This window comes from Salvelinus sp. IW2-2015, unplaced genomic scaffold, assembly GCF_002910315.2.
Source record: "Salvelinus sp. IW2-2015 unplaced genomic scaffold, ASM291031v2 Un_scaffold667, whole genome shotgun sequence".
Classification (NCBI taxonomy): Eukaryota; Metazoa; Chordata; class Actinopteri; order Salmoniformes; family Salmonidae; genus Salvelinus; species Salvelinus sp. IW2-2015.
This window is the reverse complement of record NW_019942592.1, coordinates 394,437-417,871: the sequence shown is the minus strand read 5'-3', so window position 1 is coordinate 417,871 and position 23,435 is coordinate 394,437. Positions and strand designations below refer to the sequence as shown.

General features: G+C 44.2%; 1 protein-coding gene across 1 annotated transcript; it reads left to right on the top strand.

Moving 5' to 3' along the window:
* Nucleotides 1-9,373: 9,373 nt before the first annotated feature.
* On the top strand, nt 9,374-16,671 carry LOC112068739 (taste receptor type 1 member 3-like). The gene is made up of 8 exons (XM_024135937.2): nt 9,374-9,576; nt 9,777-10,077; nt 10,320-10,676; nt 13,800-14,216; nt 14,326-14,529; nt 14,992-15,112; nt 15,416-15,786; nt 15,966-16,671. Exons 1-8 carry the CDS (start codon nt 9,374-9,376, stop codon nt 16,659-16,661), a joined length of 2,670 nt encoding a protein of 889 aa, XP_023991705.1. The 3' UTR covers nt 16,662-16,671.
* Nucleotides 16,672-23,435: the final 6,764 nt, after the last annotated feature.

The window sequence follows — 23,435 nt, the reverse complement described above, 5'->3', positions numbered from 1 at the left end:
GCCAGTCCTGTCTGGTCCAGCGATGGTGGGTTTGTGCCCATAGGTGACATTGTTGCCGGTGATGTCTGGTGAGGACCTGCCTTACAACAGGCCTACAAGTCCTCAGTCCAGCCTCTCTCAGCCTATTGCGGACAGTCTGAGCACTGATGGAGGGGTTGTGCGTTCCTGATGTAACTTGGGCAGTTGTTGTTGTCATCCTGTACCTGTCTCGCAGGTGTGCTGTTTGGAAGTACCGATCTTGTGCATGTGTTGTTACACGTGGTCTGCCACTGTGAGGACGATCAACTGTCCTTCCTGTCTCCCTGTAGCGCTGTCTTAGGCGTCTCACAGTACGGACATTGCAATTTATTGCCCTGGCCACATCTGTAGTCCTCATGCCTCCTTGCAACATGCCTAAGGCACATTCACGCAGATGACAGGGACCCTGGGCATCTTTCTTTTGGTGTTTTTCAGAGTCAGTAGAAAGGCCTCTTTAGTGTCCTAAGTTTTCATAACTGTGACCTTAATTGCCTACCATCTGTAAGCTGCTAGTGTCTTAACGACCGTTCCACAGGTGCATGTTCATTAATTGTTTATAGTTCATTGAACAAGCATGGGAAACAGTGTTTAAACCCTTTACAGTGAAGATCTGTGAAGTTATTTGGATTTTTTCGAATTATCTTTGAAAGACAGGGTCCTGAAAAAGGGACGTTTATTTTTTTGCTGAGTTTATACTTATATAAGGTTTAACTGGTACCGGGCTACCTTCAAACGAGTCTTGTGAGGCTTAACAGATATCTCTAGCTTAAACAGATGGATTTTGATGGGGATTGTTTAATTATACACCAACACTGGGGTCACACACACGTGTCACACACATATCCCTGGTTTGAATGCAAACTGTTTTGTGAGGTTAGCGCATATGAGACGTGCAAGTATGTGCAAATTCATATACACTTACTGCAGCTATACAGTATAATATATGATAAATATACAAACTCCAACACACACACAAACACTTTAAAGGCAGAAAAACAGGTTGAACCAATGAAGAAGAGTGGGGCAGGAAGCAGGGATGTTAACCCTTCGAGGCAGGGTAAAAGGCACAGTGTTAACCCTTCGAGGCAGGGTAAAAGGCACAGTGTTAACCCTTCGAGGCAGGGTAAAAGGCACAGTGTTAACCCTTCGAGGCAGGGTAAAAGGCACAGTGTTTAAGCCGTAGAGGCAGGGAAATAATGTTTAGCTTTTTTGTCAAGGACAGGCTGGTCTATACTGCTGGGCTGGTTTGATATACTGTTGTTGATGTAGTCAGTAGACGTGAGCAGTGTAATGTTAACTGCATGGCGTATACTACTCTACAGCACAGCTGGGTTGGTGTTGCATGGCCTCCCTGCCTTGGCACAGCAGGATCCCCTCTTTCCGACACTTTCCCCATGCAATGTTAGGCACTGGAGCTGATCAAGACAGATGGCATCATGTCCATTAGCACATTTTAGTATTCTGCTGCCTAGCTGGGCTGGCTGGCTGTCCTCTGCTATGCTCTGCTCTGCCTTGTTAATAATTGGTTAGGCCCTGTGGGGTATGAGGCCAGCATGTTGACAATGGGCACACTGTTTCTCTGGCCAACGAAGGAGATTAGAGCGAGGCTGATCCGGCCATTCTGAGGCCAGGGGGTGAGTGTGGGGGAGGGTGGGGGGAACGAGGGGGGAGGGCACTAAACCTGTTCCTGTCTCAGCTCACAGACGAGTAAACGGCACAGTCACAGTGTTTTGTAACACTCAAAGCCTTTGCAGAGCACTAGTGCCTTCGTATCTTTAGGCTAGCTATGTAAACACTGGTATGAACACACACATACTAGTAGCACACTAACACGTAAGGACACTTCATTTTAGTGAATACCAACTAAATCAATTACTGATAAGAGTGTACCCATTCCTTAATTTTTATTTTCTATGTAAATGTACAATAATGTCTTCTCAGTAGCATTTGAATAGTTGCAAATTCCAAAACGCTATATATCCATTTTTTAATAAATGTTAGTAAATTTGATTTTATTGTTTAAATAATTTATGAAAGATTGGTGTGTGGTTTCACTATCTAATCATAGCATGGGGTTGTTCAATGACAGACATGTACATGTATTTGTTGAAAATCTATCACTTGAGAGACAATGACACAATGCTATATACGTGCTTCACTCTCAGAGAAATAAGTAGTACTCTTATGTTTTACCCAGTCAAATGCAACAAATAACTAAACGTTTAATAAAGAACTGTACAAAAGATACATTTGAGACATCAATATTTATTAAATGTTTTGAAAAATCTGAGAACAGTACTATTTTACACACACGTGAAGGTACCCATAAGCAATCATTTCTGATGAAGAAACACAAATTTGAGAAATTGGTGGATATAGTGTTTTGTAAATAAACTCTTTATCTGTAAAACATGTCTGCCATAAACCAATAGCCACAATCCTCTTATGCAGGTCATAAAGTTGACCAATGGAAAACAACAGACTAATCAAAACATGTTTTCCTTTGGAGGACCATTGTTCAGAACAACCAGAGCAACCAGTGAGGAGGAACGACCATAGATTCCCAGTAGGCAGGTTCAATCACCTCTGTTATCAACTGTTCAAACAGCCTGCATATCCACTGTGTACCCACTACCCACACAGACAGCGACCCTGGGAAGCCCCGTCAACCTCCACCTACACACCACCACCACATGGACTCGGATTCTCGTACCACATCAGGGCTCTGGCCCGTAAGAAAAAGAACAATATCATACGTCTGTGAAAATGAAAAATACTGTCCACATCAAAACATGTTACAGGCAATTCTCCCTACATAAAGAGTTCGGAGTGTTTTTCTGTGGACGGTCAGTGTGTTGTAACCCACATCTGACACCTAGTGTTAAAACTGCATGCCGTGTTGTGTTAAAATACACTGTATATACAAAAGAATGTGGACACCGCTTCAAATTAGTGGATTCGGCTATTTCAGCCACACCCATTGCTGACAGGTGGATAATGTCGAGCACACAGCCATGCAATCTCCATAGACAAACATTGGCAGTAGAATTGCCTTACTGAAGAGCTCAGTGATTTTCTAAGTGACACCGTCATAGGATGCCACCTTTCCAACAAGTCAGTTCTTCAAAATTCTGTCCTGCTAGAGTTGCCCTGGTCAACTGTAAGTGCTGAAGGGGAAACATCTAGGAGCAACAACGCCTCAGCCGTGAAGTGGTATGCCACACAAGCACACAGAACGGTACAGCCAAACGCTGAAGCGCGTAGCGTGTAAAAATCGTCTGTCCTCGGTTGCAACACTCACTACCAAGTTCCAAACTGCCTCTGGAAGCAACGTCAGGCCAATAACTTTTTGTGAGGAGCTTCATGAAATGGGTTTACATGCGCAATGCCAAGTGTGGTGTAAAGCTCTCCTCCATTTGAATCTGGAACATTGGAAACGCGCTCTCTGGAGTGATGAATCAAGCTTCACCATCTGGCAGTCCAATGAATGACTCTCGGTTTGGCGGATGCCAGGAGAACGCTACCTGTCCAAATGCATAGTACCAACTGTAAAGTTTGATGGAGGAGGAATAATGTTCTGGGGCTGTTTTTCATGGTTCAGGCTAGGCCCCTTAGTTCCAATGAAGGGAAATGTTAACGCTACAGCATACAATGACATTCTAGACGATTCTGTGCTTCCAACTTGTGGCAACAGTTTGGGAAAGGCCCTTTCCTGTTTCATCATGACAATGACCCCGTGCACAAAGCGAGGTCCATACAAAAATGGTTTGTCAAAATCTGTGTGGAAGAACTTGACAGACCTGCACAGAGCCCTGACCTCAACCCCATCGAACACTTTTGGAATTAATTGGAACGCCGACTACCAGCCAGGCCTAATCGCCCAACATCAGTGCCCGACCTCACTAATGCTCTTGTGGCTGAATGGAAGCAAGTCCCCGCAGCAATGTTCCAACATCTAGTGGAAAGTCTTCCCAGAAGAGTCGAAGCTGTTATAGCAGCAAAGGGGGGACCAACTCCATATTAATGTCCATGATTTTGGAATGAGATGTTCAACGAGCAGTTGTCCACATACTTTTGGTCATGTAGTGTATGCAGCTACAGATTTGTCAGACAAGGCGGGCCTGGAATTATGAGCAGTCTGATATTAAAGGAACAAGTTTACATCTGTAAGTCATGTTATTTTGGTAGAAATGTGATACACAATTATAATAATAATAATAATAATGTGTGTGTGTGTGTATGCAAATTAGTGTCTGTGTATGTGTTTGCTCACGCACGTGTGTATGTATGTGTTCTGGAGCCTTAGCACAAGAAAGTTTTAGGAAGGCTGGAGGTGGATTCATGGCTTAGGCTACCGAAGAACCAAACAAAAACGTACATTCACAAAGTGTTTATCTGAATCTACTGCCCAAACAATGTCTTGTTGCGACAAAGGAACACTGTGCACAGAAGCACACACATAAAACCCACCTCATAGGAGTGAACACTCGCAAACATCCCAAAATATATACAGTGCATTTGGAAAGTATTCAGACCCCTTGACTTTAACCACATTTTGTTACTTTACAGCCTTATTCTAAAAAGGGGTTCAAAAAAATTCCTCATCAATCTACATACAATACCCCATAATGACAAATAAAAAAATGTTTTTTAGGAATTTTTGCAAACGTAAAAACCAACTGAAATATCACATTTACATAATTATTCAGACCCTTTACTCAGAGTTGAAGCACCTTTGGCAGCGATTACAGCCTCGAGTCTTCTTGGGTATGATGCTACAAGCTTGGCACACCTGTATCTGTGGAATTTCTCCCATTCATTGCTGCAGATCCTCTCAAGCTCTGTCAGGTTGGATGGCGAGCATTGCTGCACAGCTATTTTCAGGACTCTCCAGAGATGTTTGATCAGGTTCAAGTCCGGGCTGTGGCTGGGCCACTTGAGGACATTCAGAGACTTGTCCCGAAGACACTCCTGCGTTATCTTGGCTGTGTACTTAGGATTGTTGTCCTGTTGGAAGTTGAACCTTCACCCCAGTCTGAGGTCCTGAGCGCTCTGGAGCAGGTTTTCAGCAAGGATCTCTCAGTACTTTGCGCCGTTCATCTTTCCCTCGATCCTGACTAGTCTCCCAGTCCCTGTCGCTGAAAAACATCCCCACAGCATGATGCTGCCACCCCCCATGCTTCACCGTAGGGATAGTACCTGGTTTCCTCCAGGCGTGACGCTTGGCATTCAGGCCAAGGACTTGGTTTCTTGGTTTCATCAGACCAGAGAATCTTATTTCTCATGGTCTGAAAGCCTTTTAGGTGCTTTTTGGCAAACTCCAAGCGGGCTGTCAAGTGCCTTTTACTGAGGAGTGACTTCCGTCTGGCCACTCTACCACAAAGGCCTGATTGGGCGAGTGCTGCAGAGATGGTTGTCCTTCTGTAAGGTTCTCCCATCTCCACAGAGGAACTCTGGAGTTTTGTCTGAGTGACCATCGGGTTCTTGGTCACCTCGCTGGTCAAGGCCCTTCTCCCTCGATTGCTCAGTTTGGCCGGGCGGCCAGCGCTAGGAAGAGTCTTGGTGGTTCCAAACTTCTCCATTTAAGAATGATGGAGGCTACTAGGTTCTTGGGGAACTCCAATGCTGCAGAAATGTTTTGGTACCCTTCCCCAGATCTGTACCTTGACACAATCCTGTCTCGGAGCTCTACAGACAATTCCTTCGACATCATGGCTTGGTTTTTGCTCTGACATGCACTGTCAACTGTGAGACCTTATATAGAGAGGTGTGTGCCTTCCAAATCATGTCCAATCAATTGAATTTACCACAGGTGGACTCCAATCAAGTTGTAGAATCATCTCAAGGATGACCAATGGAAATATGATACACCTGAGTTCAATTTGGAGTCTCATAGCAATACTTTTGTCAATATAGTATTTTTTTTATATTTGCAAAAATGTCTACAAAGCTGTTTTTACTTTGTCATCATGTGTGTAAATTGATGAGGGAAAACATTTATTTAATCAATTTTAGTATAAGGCTGTAACGTAACAAAATGTGGGAAAAGTGAAGGGGTCTGAATACTTTCCGAATGCACTGTATATGAACAGAAATGTAAAACATTGTTTTATAGCATTTTCACTTTAGTTTGCTTTATATCATAAACTGATTATAAAAACTAAATAGTAGCATGGCATAAAAAAAATTAAAACATGGGTGGAAAGTAGACGCACTGTACTAAAGTAAAACATCAAGTGTTTCATCACAAGCATTGGTATGTGTGTACTCACGTCAAGATCTCGGACAAGATAGAAGAAAGACTACAGTACCTGTTTTAACTTCTAATTGGTCCCAATCCCAGATCCGGGAGCACCCCCCACAGTAAAAAAGCTGACTAGCATAGCCTAGCATAGCGTCACAAGTAAATACTAGCATCTAAATATCATTAAATCACAAGTCCAAGACACCAGATGAAAGATACACATCTTGTGAATCCAGMCATCATTTCTGATTTTTAAAATGTTTTACAGGGAAGACACAATATGTAAATCTATTAGCTAACCACGATAGCAAAAGACACATCTTTTTTTTCTCCACCATTTTTTTCCTGCATAGGTAGCTATCACAATTTCGACCAAATAAAGATATATATAGCCACTAACCAAGAAACAACATCATCAGATGACAGTCTGATAACATATTTATTGTATAGCATATGATTTTTTAGAAAAGTGTGCATATTTCAGGTATAAATCACAGTTCTACATTGCAGCTGCAATCTGAAATAGTGCCGAAGCAGCCAGAATAATTACAGAGACCAACGTCAAATACCGAAATACTCATCATAAAACATTTCTGAAAAATACACAGCGTACAGCAAATGAAAGACCAACATCTTGTGAATCCAGCCAATATTTCAGATTTTTTAAGTGTTTTACAGCGAAAACACAATTTAGCATTATATTAGCTTACCACAATAGCCGGAAACACAAGCCGTTTACCAGTAGCAAAGGTTAGCGATCGTAACAATCCAGCAAAAGATATATAATTTTTGACTAACCTTGATATACTTCATCAGATGACAGTCCTGTAACATCATATTACACAATGCATATAGGTTTTGTTCGAAAATGTGCATATTTAGCAGCACAAATCGTGGTTATACAATGTGATTAGTAGCAACATTTCAGGCAATCTGGCCGGCGCCATCTTGGAGAGGCACCTAATCTAATCGATAACTAATCGTAAACTTTACTAAAAAATACAGGTTGGACAGCAAATGAAAGACACATTAGTTCTTAATGCAACCGCTGTGTTTGATTTTTTAAATTAACGTTACTCGACATTCAGCGTGCGTTACAGCGAGACCATGCCTAAATCAATGGCGGACTAATAATTTTACATCTTTCCACAGATATACGAATTAACATCATAAATAGCTCTTACTTTTGGATGATCTTCCATCAGAATCTTGGGCAAGTGGTCCTTTGTCCAGAACAATCGTCTTTTGGTTGAAAGATGTCCKCTACTCCTGTARAAATTAGCTGCTAACGCCGATGTACCGGAGAGGTGCCCAACTCGTGATAACGCCTGACAAAGAAACTCCAGAAAATCGCAATAAACTGCTATAAACTGCTATAAGTCGGTTTAAATKAACTACCTTATGAAGTTTTTAAGACAAAAAACAAATTAAATCAGAGCCGGAGATATAGAACTGCTAAACCGAAAGCTTTTGAAGACGCCATGCCGGTGTAGCTCATGCGTCAGGCGCCTCGTCGAAAAGGTCGGTACTTCCGTTCCAAGAGGTTTTATACTCCCCCAGATGGTGCTATCCGCTCCATTCAAAGTCTCACCGCTTACTGACATCTAGGGGAAGGCGCATGCAGTGCATGTAGCCCCATAGCTTATAAGGGAATTTATAAACCGACCCTGGAACAGAGACCTCAATTTCAGAAATTTCACTTCTTGACAGGAAGTGAGCTGCAGAATGAGTTCTGTTTCACTCAGAGAAATAATTCAAACGGTTTTAGAAACTAGAGAGTGTTTTCTATCCAATAGTAATAATAATATGCATATTGTACGAGCAAGAATTGAGTACGAGGCAGTTTAATCTGGGAACGAAAAATCTTCAAAGTGTAAACAGCACCCCCTATTGAGAAAAGGTTTTAACTAGGGTCCAAATACACCTATACACTGTCTGTCAAACAGATCCTCCGTCACCCAATTAAAGAGCTGAGAATAAGTACATTTAAGTTCAGCCCTATTATATACAGTACAAAGGTGTAGTGATCATACTGAGTAACACTTTTTCAAAGGAGCGTGTTAAGGTTAAGTGTTTATTGTTTCATGCAAAATACCTGGAAGAACCTGGAAATGTGATGTTCTATCTCAATGCAAATGGACAAAAAAATGGCATGCAAAGGTTAATGCAAAATACTGTGAGTATCCGGGCTGAATACAAATATGCAAACATCAGATGAGAGAGAAAATATAATACATCTCAACTCTCAAACTACAGCTCCAGCTTAACTTTAAGATTATAATGGTAGAAGTGGATATAGAATGCTAATATAGATTTTGGCAAATGTTTAACAGCTTGTACTAACAGAGTGCTATCGGCAGCAGAAAAGGACAGGAGAGAGACAAATTGGCTTCTGTTGATTAGATACCTGACACCTGATTTTCCGAAATATTATATGCCTATGAAATGGAGACACCACAGGAACTCAAACACACACAAGGCCACCTTTGAAGTTTAACTGTCTTGTAAAAACTGTGCAAATCAGGCATGTGGTATTAAAGTGCTCGTCTCATCTAACCTCCCCTAACCACACACAATACTGACAAGGCCTAATCAGCCAACCACAAGCAAATGTCAGGAAAATACTCTGGAAGTGTCTGACAGGAACCTGTCGCCTGGTAATTTCCATATGTTGGTGTCTTGTTTCAAACATCTTAAGGCGTACCACAAATGTAAATGCACCTCCGGCGTCATGTTGAAAGCAACAGCACACCTCTGGTGAGACTTGTACTCTGGTACAGGGCAGCCTGATCCGCAGTACTTTATTCACTACCCATCAAAACACAGGAGACACAGGAGGTACAGACAGACAGAGTACAGCTCTCCCCATCGACTCGCTGGGCTGTGAAGGTACTAGTACAGGTGAGCTTCTCCATTACTCGGTAACTGGTTGTATGGCAAATTACCTTTCAAATGACTTTCTACTGGCCTCTGTCCCTTCTTTTTCTTTCCCTCTGACCCTCTCTCCTTTTCTCAATGCATCTTTCTACACTGGCATTCGCCGATGCCTGCTTTAAGTTCTCTCTGATGTTTGCCATGACCCCTAGCCTGTCTCTACCTGCCCTCAGCAGCATGGCGGCGCCATTGAGACTGCTGGTTCTATGCTGGGTGTTAGGAGCAGGGCGTAGTCAGAGCTCTCCACCATGGTTCCAGAATATCACTACCAACCTGTTTAACTCTTCGGGAGACATCCTCCTCGGGGGGCTCTTCCCCATCAACGAGCTCACCAGCAACCTGAGCCACAGAGTGAAGCCGGACAACATTAGCTGTGACAGGTACAGTAACTCAAGACCCACTGTACTTTTTGCTGAATATAATTTTTGCCCTGTCAAGTGTCTTTATACTGTAATCATATTAGCTGATTATGCATATCTCATTCGAATCAGTGCTTGCTTCTCATTCGTTTAAATTATTTGAATTATTGAATTATAGTACAGCAGTAACCACCCCTCCCTGTCTGTGCTTCGCCTGGCAGGATTAATGAGCATGGGCTAGGTATGGCTCTTGTGATGAAGTACACAGTGGATGAGATCAACGCCAACTCCACCCTACTCCCTGGCATCAGGCTGGGCTATGAGATCTTCGACACCTGCAAGCAGTCTGCCGTCATCGTGAAGCCCACACTCTTCTTCCTCACTGAGGACTCCAGCCGAGAGCTGGCCGTCATGTGTAACTACACGGACTACGTGACCCGTGTGGTGGCTGTCATCGGCCCATCCACCTCAGAGATGGTCTCAGTCATAGGAAAACTACTGGGATTCTTCCTCATGCCACAGGTTAGTATGGTCACATGATGGAATGCTATCTTTCAATGCAAACAATGTCATCCTCATATAATGTAATGCAAAATGAAGATTTCCGATTTGTCCATTGATTAACAATCCCTCGAATATGATTTTGATTGAACTGTGTGCTGTGGTGGAACACAGATGAACATTTGAGATACAACTGCAGTGGAGACATAATATCTACCGTTGCTACTTATGTCTCATTACCATCATCCCTTTGTCCTCTGTAGATCAGCTACCTCGCAACTAGTGACATGTTCAGTGACAAGAGTATGTACCCATCGTTCCTGCGCACCGTGCCCAGTGACAAGAGGCAGGTGGAGGCCATGGTGTATCTGCTAAACAGGTTCCAGTGGAACTGGGTGGCCGTGGTGGGCAGTGAGGATGAGTACGGACGCCAGGGCCAGCGCCAGTTCTCCACCCTGGCAGCAAGGAACTCCATCTGTGTGGGCTACGAGGGGTTAATCCCTATGTACCGTGACCCACAGCCAGTGGTCAGAGAGATCCTGGACCGCATCGCAGAGGCCAAGGTGGGAGTGGTGGTGGTGTTTTCCCTCTCCCAGCCTGCCAGAGCCTTCTTCACTGAGGTCAGTGAGATAGCAAGTCACATAAGAGTTCTAGAGGCAGACAAAATTGTAAAAAAAAATCTCACAAGCTTTTCAAAAAGCTTTATGCAGCCATTGGTTTGACTGTTTTTGAAGTACATTAATTTAACTAATTTACAGTATCTAAATTCAGATTAGAACATTTAACTGTAAGTAGCAACGTGCATGCCCCGCCCATCTTAGGATCTGTTTTTTTCAGCTATCTGTTTCCTGTGTTTGAGGGGTGCAATATCCACTTGTCACTTAAATCTCACTGGATTGATGAATAAAATGTACTCCTGCTACTCTTATACTCTTGCTTGTGCCTGTTGTTTTCCCCCGTTTATGTATGTTATGAAATGTTTGTAATGACCTGTCAAACACACCCCGGTAATGGCTGAAATGGGCTCAATGGAATACGTTGGCTTTCCGTTGTATTTCTAAGAACCCTAAAGCTTCATCTAGGATCTAACGCACCATCTTGACACTTACATCACAACAAAGAGAAGAAAGATAACTTTATTTTGATGTGTGTTCCTTTTTTGTGGAATTGAAAAAAGTTAGAATTTAATACAGTGTTTACAAATGAGATTCGCTCAAATGAAAGCAACTCCCGAAAATGAACACTGACTATAGTGATATTATGTCTGATCTCGCAAACAATGTAAAGTATGTTAAGATAGGTGTAATCTAGAGCCAAGCGCATTGATTTTAAATCCGGAGGTATCCTGCTATTGACACACTTGTTGAATTATGAGAGAGAACATTGAAATCAACAGTATTAATGGGCCAGTCTAGACAGAGCAGGTGAGTGCTGGTAGGGTAGACAGCGCAGGTGAGTGCTGGTAGGGTAGACAGAGCAGGTGAGTGCTGGTAGGGTAGACAGAGCAGGTGAGTGCTGGTAGGGTAGACAGAGTGAGTGTGGTAGGGTAGACAGAGCAGGTGAGTGCTGGTAGGGTAGACAGAGCAGGTGAGTGCTGGTAGGGTAGACAGAGCAGGTGAGTGCTGGTAGGGTAGACAGAGCAGGTGAGTGCTGGTAGGGTAGACAGAGCGGTGAGTGCTGGTAGGTAGACAGAGCAGGTGAGTGCTGGTGGGGTGACAGAGCAGGTGAGTTGGTAGGGTAGACAGAGCAGTAGTGCTGGTAGGGTAGACAGAGCAGGTGAGTGCTGGTAGGGTAGAAGAGCAGGTGAGTGCTGGTAGGGTAGACAGAGCAGGTGAGTGCTGGTAGGGTAGACAGAGCAGGTGAGTGCTGGTAGGGTAGACGAGCAGGTGAGTGCTGGTAGGGTAGACAGAGCAGGTGAGTGCTGGTAGGGTAGACAGAGCAGGTACGCTGGTAGGGTAGACAGAGTGAGTGCTGGTAGGGTAGACAGAGCAGGTGAGTGCTGGTAGGGTAGACAGAGCAGGTGAGTGCTGTAGGGTAGAACAGAGTGAGTGCTGGTAGGGTAGACAGAGCAGGTGAGTGCTGGTAGGGTAGACAGAGCAGGTGAGTGCTGGTAGGGTAGACAGAGAGGTGAGCGCTGGGTAGGGTAAGACAGAGCAGGTGAGTGCTGGTAGGGTAAGACAGAGCAGGTGAGTGCTGGTAGGGTAGACAGAGCAGGTGAGTGCTGGTAGGGTAGACAGAGCAGGTGAGTGCTGGTAGGGTAGACAGAGTGAGTGCTGGTAGGTAGACAGAGTGAGTGCTGGTAGGGTAGACAGAGTGAGTGCTGGTAGGGTAGACAGAGCAGGTGAGTGGCTGGTAGGGTAGACAGGTGAGTGCTGGAGGTAGACAGAGCAGGTGAGTGCTGGAGGGTAGACAGGCAGGTGAGTGCTGTAGGGTAGACAGAGTGAGTGCTGGAAGGGTAGACAGAGCAGGTGAGTGCTGGTAGGGTAGACAGAGTGAGTGCTGGTAGAGTAGAAGAGTGAGTGCTGGTAGGGTAGACAAGAGCAGGTGGGTGCTGGTAGGGTAGACAGAGGTGAGTGCTGGTAGGGTAGAAAGAGTGAGTGCTGGTAGGGTAGACAGAGCAGGTGAGTCTGGTAGGTTAGACAGAGTGAGTGTGGTAGGGTAGACAGAGAGAGTGCTGTAGGTGACAGAGCAGGTGAGTGCTGTGGTAGACAGAGCAGGTGAGTGCTGGTAGGGTAGAAGAGTGAGTGCGGTAGGGTAGAAGAGTGAGTGCTGGTAAGGTAGACAGAGCAGTGAGTGCTGGTGGGTAGACAGAGTGAGTGCTGGTAGGGTAGAAAAGATGAGTGCTGGTAGGGTAGACAGAGCAGGTGAGTGCTGGTAGGGTAGAAGGCAGGTGAGTGCTGGTAGGGTAGACAGAGCAGGTGAGTGCTGGTAGGGTAGAAGAGCAGGTGATGCTGGTAGGGTAGACAGAGTGAGTGCTGGTAGGGTAAAAGAGTGAGTGCTGGTCAGGGTAGACAAGAGCAGGTGAGTGCTGTAGGGTGACAGAGCAGGTGAGTGGCTGGTAGGGTAGACAGAGTGAGTGGCTGGTAGGGGTAAGAAAGAGTGAGGTGCTGGTAGGGTAGACAGAGCAGGTGAGTGCTGGTAGGGTAGACAGAGCAGGTGAGTGCTGGTAGGGTAGACAGAGTGAGTGCTGGTAGGGTAGAAAGAGTGAGTGCTGGTAGGGTAGACAGAGCACGTGAGTGCTGGTAGGGTAGACAGAGCAGGTGAGTGCTGGTAGGGTAGACAGAGTGAGTGCTGGTAGGGTAGACAGAGCAGGTGTTTGGTGGTTTCAGCCCTGTTCCACCCCTTTATGTTAATTTTTTCATATATGCAAATATAACCTGCATATTTATGGAAATGAGGCACATATGATTTTCTTTATTTTAACACAAAATATATAAAAAAAATACCTGATACAATAAGAAAAAGTATATATGAGTGCATTCTAAGAAAAAAAGTTACCTCTGACAATAAATGTACTACATGAATTCCCACCAAAATCCCTGAACTTCATTCATAATTTTTCCGTGTCAGTAAAATGTTTTATGTGCTATAATTCAGTCAATATCTGATAGATTATAAACAATTCTAAAAGTTTGGAGTTACTTAATCTATTTCCAACTATTTCATTTATTACAATAGTTTTAAAAACGTTTTAACAATTTCAATGACCATTGCTACGATACCAACATGCTGTTTGTGATCAGGTGATCAGGAGGAATCTGACAGGTGTGTGGGTGGCCAGCGAAGATTGGGCCCTGCACAGAGACGTATCAACTCTCCCAAACATCCACACTGTGGGCACTATCATCGCCTTCGCAGTCCAGAGCCAGACCCTGGGCCTGCTCACACCCTACACCAGGGAACTCTTCTCCAGGATCAGAGAGGAGAGGGCCAGGCAGCCCTCACCAGATACAGAGTCAACCCGTGGTATGAACCAGTGCCCAGACTGCTGGAACCTGTCTCCAGACAATTTACGTCTAGTGACAGAGCCCATACTGCTGAGGTCAGCTTTCAGTGTCTATGCTGCCATCTACAGCGTTGCACACGCACTGCATAATCTGCTCAGGTGCAATGCCAATAGCTGCCCGAGGGGCGCTAAAAGCAAAGTCTATCCCTGGCAGGTACATTCTCCCTCACAGTTACTTTTTTTCTCCAGATAATGATAATGATTATGTGAGACTGTGCAAGGATACTTTTACAAATGTAATTAACAACACTTTCCCCCTGCAGCTGTTGGAGGTGCTGAAGAAGGTAAACTTCAGTCTAAATGGAAGTCATTTTGAGTTTGACAGTAATGGAAACCCAAACATTGGCTACAATGTACTACAGTGGGTCTGGAGAAACAACAGTCTGAGTTTCAAAGATGTCGGCACCTTCTATAAGAACCTGTCAATTAACAACACCCTCATCCAATGGCATACAGGCAGTACTAAGGTAATCGCCGCCCCATCTCCTCATCAAACATAATGTTGGATTTGATTGGCTTTTCACATTTTTACCTCTGGGATTAAGCCTTTTTAATGTGCCAGCTATGCTCCACAAAGTGGTAACGTTTCTAAGTTCCTTCAGCTAGAGTAGATTGCATCTTCCTTTTATGCACCAAACTCAATTTTCACCACTATTGGTTAAAGCTGCTCAAATGTTTGACATTAAAAAAGTCTTCATTTAAGTGTGTTTACCACAGGAGGTTGGTGGCACCTTAATTGGGGAGGACAGACTCGTGGTAATGGCTGGAGCAGAATTTGTGGAATTGTATAAAAGAACAACAACATGGTTTTCATGTGTTTGATGCCATTCCATTCGCTCCATTCCGGCCGTTATTATGAGCCGTCCTCCCTTCAGCAGCCTCCTGTGGTGTTGACCACCACATCCTGTCTGACCCCACCTCTGCTGCAGGCCCCTGAGTCTACCTGTTCCTCTGAGTGTGGCCCTGGCCAGGTGCGCAGAGTGAAAGGCTTCCATTCCTGCTGCTATGACTGTATTGAATGTTTACCGGGCACCTTCCAGAATGGCACAAGTGGGTGATTCACACTCACAGAAATTACATCCATCAATCTAGGCATTAAAAAAGCCATCACTCTTGTGATTTGGTTTTGTAGATTTCTTTGATATTTTCCTTGAGCAACATGCTGAAACTAACAGATGAACAGACTAACAGCTTTACACCTTTGTCACACACGGCCAACATTGTGTTTAAAAAATGCCCAATAAATTTACAAAATTGAAAGATGTGAGTGGTGGTCTTATAAGACTTTGTACTCTTATCTGGTTCTATCATTCTATCATTCTAACCACGTCTCTGCTCCCTCTCTGTCTCCAGTGGACATCCAGTGTACCCAGTGTCTAGAGGGCCAGTGGTCCCTGGTACGTAGCACCAACTGCACAGAGCCTACCTTTGACTTCCTGACTTGGGGCCAGCCTGAGTCCCTGGGGTTGCTGCTTGCCATGCTGGTGCTGCTGGCCTGTCAGGGGGCTGTGGGGGTCCTGCTCCTGCAGCACCGGGGGTCTCCACTGGTGAGGGCCTCTGGAGGGGCCCTGGGTGGTGTGGCCCTCCTCAGCCTGATGGGGGGCTGTGCCTGCCTGCTGCTGTTCCTGGGCCAGCCGGGGGAGCTGGTGTGTCGTCTGCAGCTGCCCGTCAGCTCTATTTTCCAAACGGTCACCCTGTCCACCATCCTAGCCATCTCACTGCAGGTAAGGCCTAGACCTGTGGAACACAAAACAAACATGAAACATTGGATATATTATATAGCTAAATAGGTTTTCTTTGATTTAAAAAATCCAACAGTTCAGGAGACATTTGGATGAATATGAGTGAGGAAGACGCAGAATATCATGAATCCTGGAATAGCTAATTCTCTGTCCTCCCTCAGATTGTGTACGTGACAGAATTCCCTGGCAAGGCTCCTTTTCATCTGGATACACTGAGAGGCCCTGGAGGCTGTCTGCTAGTATTGGCCTGCTGTGGAGTGCAGGCAGGGATCTGTGGCTACTATGTCCAGGAAGGGCCCTCTCTATCCCAGTACCTGGCCAAGATGAAGGTGAACTTTGTGAGGAAGTTCCTACGATGCCCTGTGGAACCCATTTTAGGTCTGGGCCTGATGCAGGGTTTCAATGGCCTCCTGGCCCTCACATCCTTCATGTGCACCTTCATGGCTGTGAAGACCGTTCGACAGTACAACCTGGCCAGAGATATCACCTTCTCCACCCTGACCTACTGCGTGGTTTGGGTGGTCTTCATCCCCATCTACACTGGTCTGAATGACAAAGACCGCTCCATCGTTCATGTATCTGTCAGTTTGCTCAGTAACATGGGACTGATGGTGGCCTACTATCTGCCAAAATGTCACCTGCTGCTGAAGAAACCTGAGCTCAACACAGAAGAGCACTTTCGTACCTTCCTCAAGGGGGCTGAAGCAACTCCTCAGGAGGAACATGACCAGGGACCTGGAGGGGAGGGACATGGATCTGCAGGGGAGGGGCAGGGATCAGGGAAGGGACAGGGATCTGCAGGGGAGGGGCAGGGATCTGCAGGGGAGGGGCAGGGATCAGGGAAGGGACAGGGATAAGGGAAGGGACAGGGACAAGACTTGGGACAGTGACCTTTATTCTGTTTAATGTTCAAATAATGTATTCAATTTAGTTTATAATGCACTGTTTCACAATTTTTGCAGAGACATATAACTACAATATTTCAATCAAACTAGTCTACATGCACATGAAATGTATAACAAAGACTTGACAATTGAGGATGTGTGTGACTAAGTTCAACCAGATGTGCTAAAAGGTGCAACATGCTGCACTTGCCTGCTACGATCAGTGATGTAGTTTGCTAGATCACCACCAGGGGACGCAATCATACAATTTACAAGCCGTTTACAGACTGAAAAAGCCATCAGGTAAAACTATCAGTCAGTCAATGTGGCTTTTATTGAATAGTATGTAGGCCTAATGTATTTTACAGTAAAACAACATCCCGATTCCATTATAATTGGTTGGCCTGATTGTCTTATTCGTGAAAATACACAATATGCAGCAAAGGCATACTAAGTCACAGCAATTTTTGCTATAGGCTACTATAACAATGTTATGCTCATAGACCAATGTGTAGCCTATAGGTATTATACTACGCATAGGCCTATAGCACTTTTGATGAAGGAATTGTGTAGAGAATCAATTGAGTGATGTAGTATTTATGTATATGTAAATCTCAGTGAATTTGAACTAGGCAACAGATAATTGAATACGGAAGATATTTAATAAAGCCCACTAAATTGTTCTGATTAGACTGCCGTTGGCTTCGGGCATGTTTGAAGTTTCCTTCGTCTATTTCAACCTGTGATTGTGAAGATGTAAACGGTAAAATACGGAACCATCACACGTTTCCTAGTCTACTGATTAAATTAAACGACAAACCAAATTCGTCAACCATAAATGACAACACTAAGCGTTTTATTATTTTTTCTCCAAGTTCTGCAATGTCATGAGCTCACCTTGACGTTTTCTGCCGTTGAAAGGCAGGTGTAATGACTCTATGCGCTTATAGTCCAGTAGGCATACGTATGGTTTGGTGAAGCTAAAAAATGATACATCCTCTGGTTATTAACTGGGATAGGTCACCCCTGTGACCAACTCCACACATGACATTGATGTGGAAGCTGCGTAAAGCTGAAAGCCCGTGCCCTCGAACATAACCAGCTCTTGATAATCCGTCCATTAATATACAGTGTCATAGGCCTAACGTGCACAGTAATATCTAACGGTGTTAATGCATGATAAAGATTCACTCAATGAATCCGATTTCGTGAGCAATTTCGAATAATAAGCACTTGAAATTATTCATATTAAGAAGAAACCTTTTTATTGCTTTGAAAAAAAATGAAACTTACATTGAGGCCAGTGCTTAAATTAACTTCTGAATAATTGAACGAAATTCATTTCAATAGTGATAATATGATCATTTAAACATTAAGCACAACATGGAGTGGTTTGTACAAAAGAATTCGCCTATAGGCATTGGAAAACTTTAATCCCTTATAGTAAGATTTATAAAAACACAATGTTGGTCTATAGCCTACTCTTGATAAAAGCATCCCCTAATTTCAAAATTGAGTTTTGGAATGAAGATGAACACACTATTTACTACATGGTTGCTGGTATGACTGTATGATGAAGTCTGGTATTGTGCTGAGCCATCTATTGTTACCCAAACATGACATAAGACAAAAGGAAAAACTTCACATAGTCCGTATGTTCTATTCTTCTGGGCCCGCTGATTACGTTGCGTGATAAAAGTTGTTTCTTACAATAAACTAATGTGGGAATCAGAGAGCTCTAATGAAGCGGTTAGGGATAAAGCATCCTTTGCTCTGATGCGGTCCCTATCGCCCCGAACACTAAAGGCTTGGTTTCATTGGGTAAACAACCAGCATCAAACGTGTTTATCAAGTCCGGTGGCGGCAAGAACCACCATCCACCGGGGAACTGGAGCAGCAGCAGGAGAGGTGCGACCATAGAAATGCCCTCTCTCCCTCCGTGCCTTTAGCGTGTTTAATTAAAGCTTGTTACTGTTTTGAATTTGAATAATAATCCTCTAAACTAAAGGCGACCTTTGTCTGGGCATAATGTATGGCCATTATCATTGCAATTATTTAATCAAGAGCTGCAGCTAATAGTTAAAAAAAAATAATAATAATTAAACGGGCAAGAACGAGACGCTAAACTTGAACACTTGCCAAAATGTAGTATTTAACTTATGTCGCATTATAGCCCAGACAACTATTGTTAATGTGAGCGCAAAGACTGAGTAAGTATGGTTTTTCTTGACCACCACAAGACGACCCAGGCTTTTTGACAAAAAACAGAATCTCAAAAAATTGAGGATATCAGCCGAATGATTTCTTCAGATAGACCAATATCGATTTATAACGTTTCATCAGCTATTTCACATCACACTGCACTTGAAGATTAATATTTACACTGAACAAAAATATAAACACACCATGTAACAGGTGTGGCATATCAAAAATGTGAGGTTTTGTCACACTTGGCAGAGTTCCTCTGTCCAGTGTCTGTGTTCTTTTGCCCATCTTAATCTTTTCTTTTTATTGGCAAGTCTGATAACTTTGCAACTCTGCCTAGAAGGCCAGCATCCCAGAGTCGCGGGTACTATTTAATGAAGCTGCCAGTTGAGGACTTGTGAAGCATCTGTCTCTCAAACTAGACACTAATGTACTTGTCCTCTTGCTCAGTTGTGCACCGGGGCCTCACACTCCTCTTTCTATTCTGGTTAGAGCCAGTTTGCGCTGTTCTGTGAAGGGATTAGTACACAGCGTTGTACGAGATCTTCAGTTTCTTGGCAATGTCTCGCATGGAATAACCATAATTATTATTAACCAAATAGTTTAGTAACAATACCGACACATGCACAATTATGGGACAAATCAGAAGGTGTTGGCTTAGATTGTTGACAACAAAACTATATTCCGTCTTCCATATTTATTGAAAACGTAAATATATTTGCACAATGAGCACTTGTTGTCTCTCAAATACATATTTACAGTTGTTGGTTAGCTAGCTAGCGAATTTTAACATGACTTTTAATGCAAAATGTATGGTATTTAGCGGTTTATGTAAAGTAAGTGCTAAATAAAGTTTCATAAACCAAAAGCTTGTGTGAGAGCACAGTGAAACCAACCTAACGTGTAGCCTAGGCCTATGGCCTAACGTGAAATAAGTTACGCATAGGCCTACTAGACCTATCTCCAACCAAAATATCGACGATATTAGTTAGAAAATGACTTTGTTAATAAAAGTTATATATACTGCCGTTAATTTATGTTCAGCATAATAGCTAATATGTAGGCACAGGCTACATTCGATAAAAGGAAAACAATACAATCGATGCAATAAGGGGGAACATGAATTCATGAAATCACCAAACTGTGCGAGGCCAGAACTAAGAACAATATGGCTGTTGAGAAAGGGAAAGTGAAGTAGACTGAGCTGTGTAGGATTAAAAGAAGCTGTTTCTGGGTCAATGGATGCATCTCAATAATCAAATCAAATGTTATTGGTCAAGTACACATGGTTAGCAGATGTTAATGCGAGTGTAGCGAAATGCTTGTACTTCTAGTTTCGACCATGCAGTAATATCTAACAAGTAATATAACAATTCCCCAAAAACTACCTAATGCACACAAAAATGTAATGAATGGAATAAGAATATATAAATATAAATATATGGATGAGCAATGACAGAGCGGCATAGGAAAGATGCAATAGATGGTATAAAACACAGTATATACATATGAGATGAGTAATGTAAACATATGTAAACATTATTAAAGTGGCATTATTAAAGTGACTAGTGATCCATTTATTAAAGTGGCCAATGATTTCAAGTCTGTAGGCAGCAGCCTCTCTGTGTTAGTGTTGGCTGTTTAGCAGTCTGATGGACTGAGAGAGGCTGTTTTTCAGTCTCTCGGTCCCAGCTTTGTTGCACCTGCACTGACCTCACCTTCTGGATGGTAGCGGGGTGAACAGGCAATGGCTTGGGTGGTTGTTGTCCTTGATTATCTATTTGGCCTTCCTGTGACATCGGGTGCTGTAGGTATCCTGGAGGGCAGGTAGTTTGCCCCCGGTGATGCGTTGGGCAGACTGCACCACCCTCTGGAGAGTTCTGTGATTGTGGGCTGTGCAGTAGCCGTACCAGGCGGTGATACAGCCCGACAAGATGCTCTCAATTGTGCATCTGTAAAAGTTTGTGAGGGTTTTAGGTGACAAGCCATATTTCTTCAGCCTCCTGAGGTTGAAGAGGCGCTGTTGCGCCTTCTTCACCACACTGTCTATGTGAGTGGACCAATTCAGTTTGTTTGTGATTTGTACAGAGGGGGTGCTCCCTCTGCTGTTTCCTGAAGTCCACGATGATCTCCTTTGTTTTGTTGACGTTGAGTGAGAGGTTGTTTTCCTGACACCACACTCCGAGAGCCCTCACCTCCTCCCTGTAGGCTGCCTCGTCGTTGTTGGTTATCAAGCCCACTACTGTTGTGTCGTCTGCAAACTTGATGATTGAGTTGGAGGCATGCATGGCCACGCAGTCATGGGTGAACAGGGAGTACAGGGGGGGGGGGGGGGGGGGGGGGGGGGAGGGGGGGGGGGGGGGGGGGGGGGGGGGGAGGGGGGGGGGGGGGGGGGGGGGGGGGGGGGGGGGGGGGGGGGGGCTGAGCACGCACCATTGTGGGGCCCCAGTGTTGAGGATCAGCAAAGTGGAGATATTGTTTCCTACCTTCACCATCTGGGGGCGGCCCGTCAGGAAGTCCAGGACCCAAATGCACAGGGCGGGGTTGAGACCCAGGGCCTCAAGCTTAATGATGAGCTTTGAGGGTACTATGGTGTTGAATGCACAGCTATAATCAATGAACAGCATTCTTACATAGGTATTCCTCTTGTCCAGATGGGATAGGGCAGAGTGCAGTGTGATGGCGATTGCGTCGTCTGTGGACCTATTGAGGCGGTAAGCGAACTGAAGTGGGTCTAGGGTGACAGGTAAAGTGGAGGTGATATGATCCTTGACTAGTCTCTCAAAGCACTTAATGATGACAGAAGTGAGTGCTACGAGGCGATAGTCATTTAGTTCAGTTACCTTTGCATTCTTGGGTACAGGAACAATGGTGGCCATCTTGAAGCATGTGGGGACAGCAGACTGGGAAAGGGAGAGATTGAATATGTCCATAAAAACACCAGCCAGCTGGTCTGCACATGTTCTGAGGACGCGGCTAGGGATGCTGTTTGGGCCAGCATCCTTGCGAGGGTTAACACGTTTAAATGTCTTACTATCTTAATATCGTCTTTCTCCTGAAGTGTACACTTGTTATTTCCCACACATCAAAAAAAAAACATTGGATTGGTGGAGACATGGGCTTGAGGATTTTTTTTCTTATGGCAGTCATTAAAAGGAAGTGAACAAGTGCACACTTTGGGAGTCACAGGACCATAAGCGTAGGCCTTCTGCAAACAGAAGACAGTACAGCTTAACATAGACAGAGGTCTCTCTCTCTTTTTCTATCTCTCCTTCCCACACAGTCAACACGCTGCTGCTTTTCAACCCAGATGATGTGTATGCATTTTTGTGTCTATTTATTCTACCTGAGTCCTCCTCAATGGCACCACAGTTCCATCCTCTCCCTACCTGTTTCCCTGCTCTCTTATGAGCATACTCCCAGCTCCAGTGATAATTGACCCAAGGCCTAGTTTTAATTTGTACCGATCGGGTGGCTGTGTGTGTGAGAGAGAGAGGGAGAGGGATGGAGAGAGAGAAAGTGGGAGAGAAATATGTGTCTCATGAATATGAAAGAGTAGACGTGGAGCAGTGTTGTTAATGGATGGTCAGTGGTACACATGTACACACACACATACACACACACATAAACACTAGTCCTGTACATCCTACATCATTTGGGAGTGTGTGGATGGATGGATGATGGATGGATGGTGTTGGTGGGTGTGATTTTTCCTCTATTGTGGTATTAGGTTCTAGATATACACTTCTCCAAGCTAATGCCTAAACACTACTAAGTTCATAATTGTGAAGAATATTGTAAATAATATAAATTACTTACTTATAACTTAGAATAAATATCTTACTGAGATTATTACAACTTTCTCACCTTATCATTACCAAAAAACTAAGGATAAACTGTATATTTTAGTCTTTTGTTGTCAGTCGAGAATTTATAAACAAATGATATGGGAAAAAACATTGTTGCTCCTATGGAAAGTCCTTCCTTGAGAATTAAAATTGTGTTGTTGTGTATGGTAATGTATTTACTATGAATGTGTGTTGTTTAGTGGTTGCCTTTTCCCCTTTAAGACGAGGCTCTGAGGGGCTGAGGAATGCCCTCCCCTGTGTGTGTGCCTGTGTGCGTGTGTGTGTGTGCGTGTGCGTGTGTGTGTGTGTGTGTGTGTGTGTGTGTGTGTGTGTGTGTGTGTGTGTGTGTGTGTGTGTGTGTGTGTGTGTGTGTGTGTGTGTGTGTGTGTGTACTGGCTGAAAAATGCCCTCCTCTGTGGTATTGTCGGGGTGGCTGGGGGCTGAGGGGCCCGGGTCGGGGGCTTAGTGAGGGGCCCTGTGTTTTGTTCTGTTACACATCAATGGGACGTCAAGCCGGGTTTGGGCCTGACAGCCCCAGGATTAAAGGCTTTCTACTAGAGGCTGTACGGCCCTCCCCCTGACACACACACACACACACACAATGGGCTGAAGGAACATAGTCTTAACTCTTCAAGTACTAAGTTGTAATTTGCAGGTGGCTAAAGCCTGCAGGACTAGCCCCAAACTCTTAGAA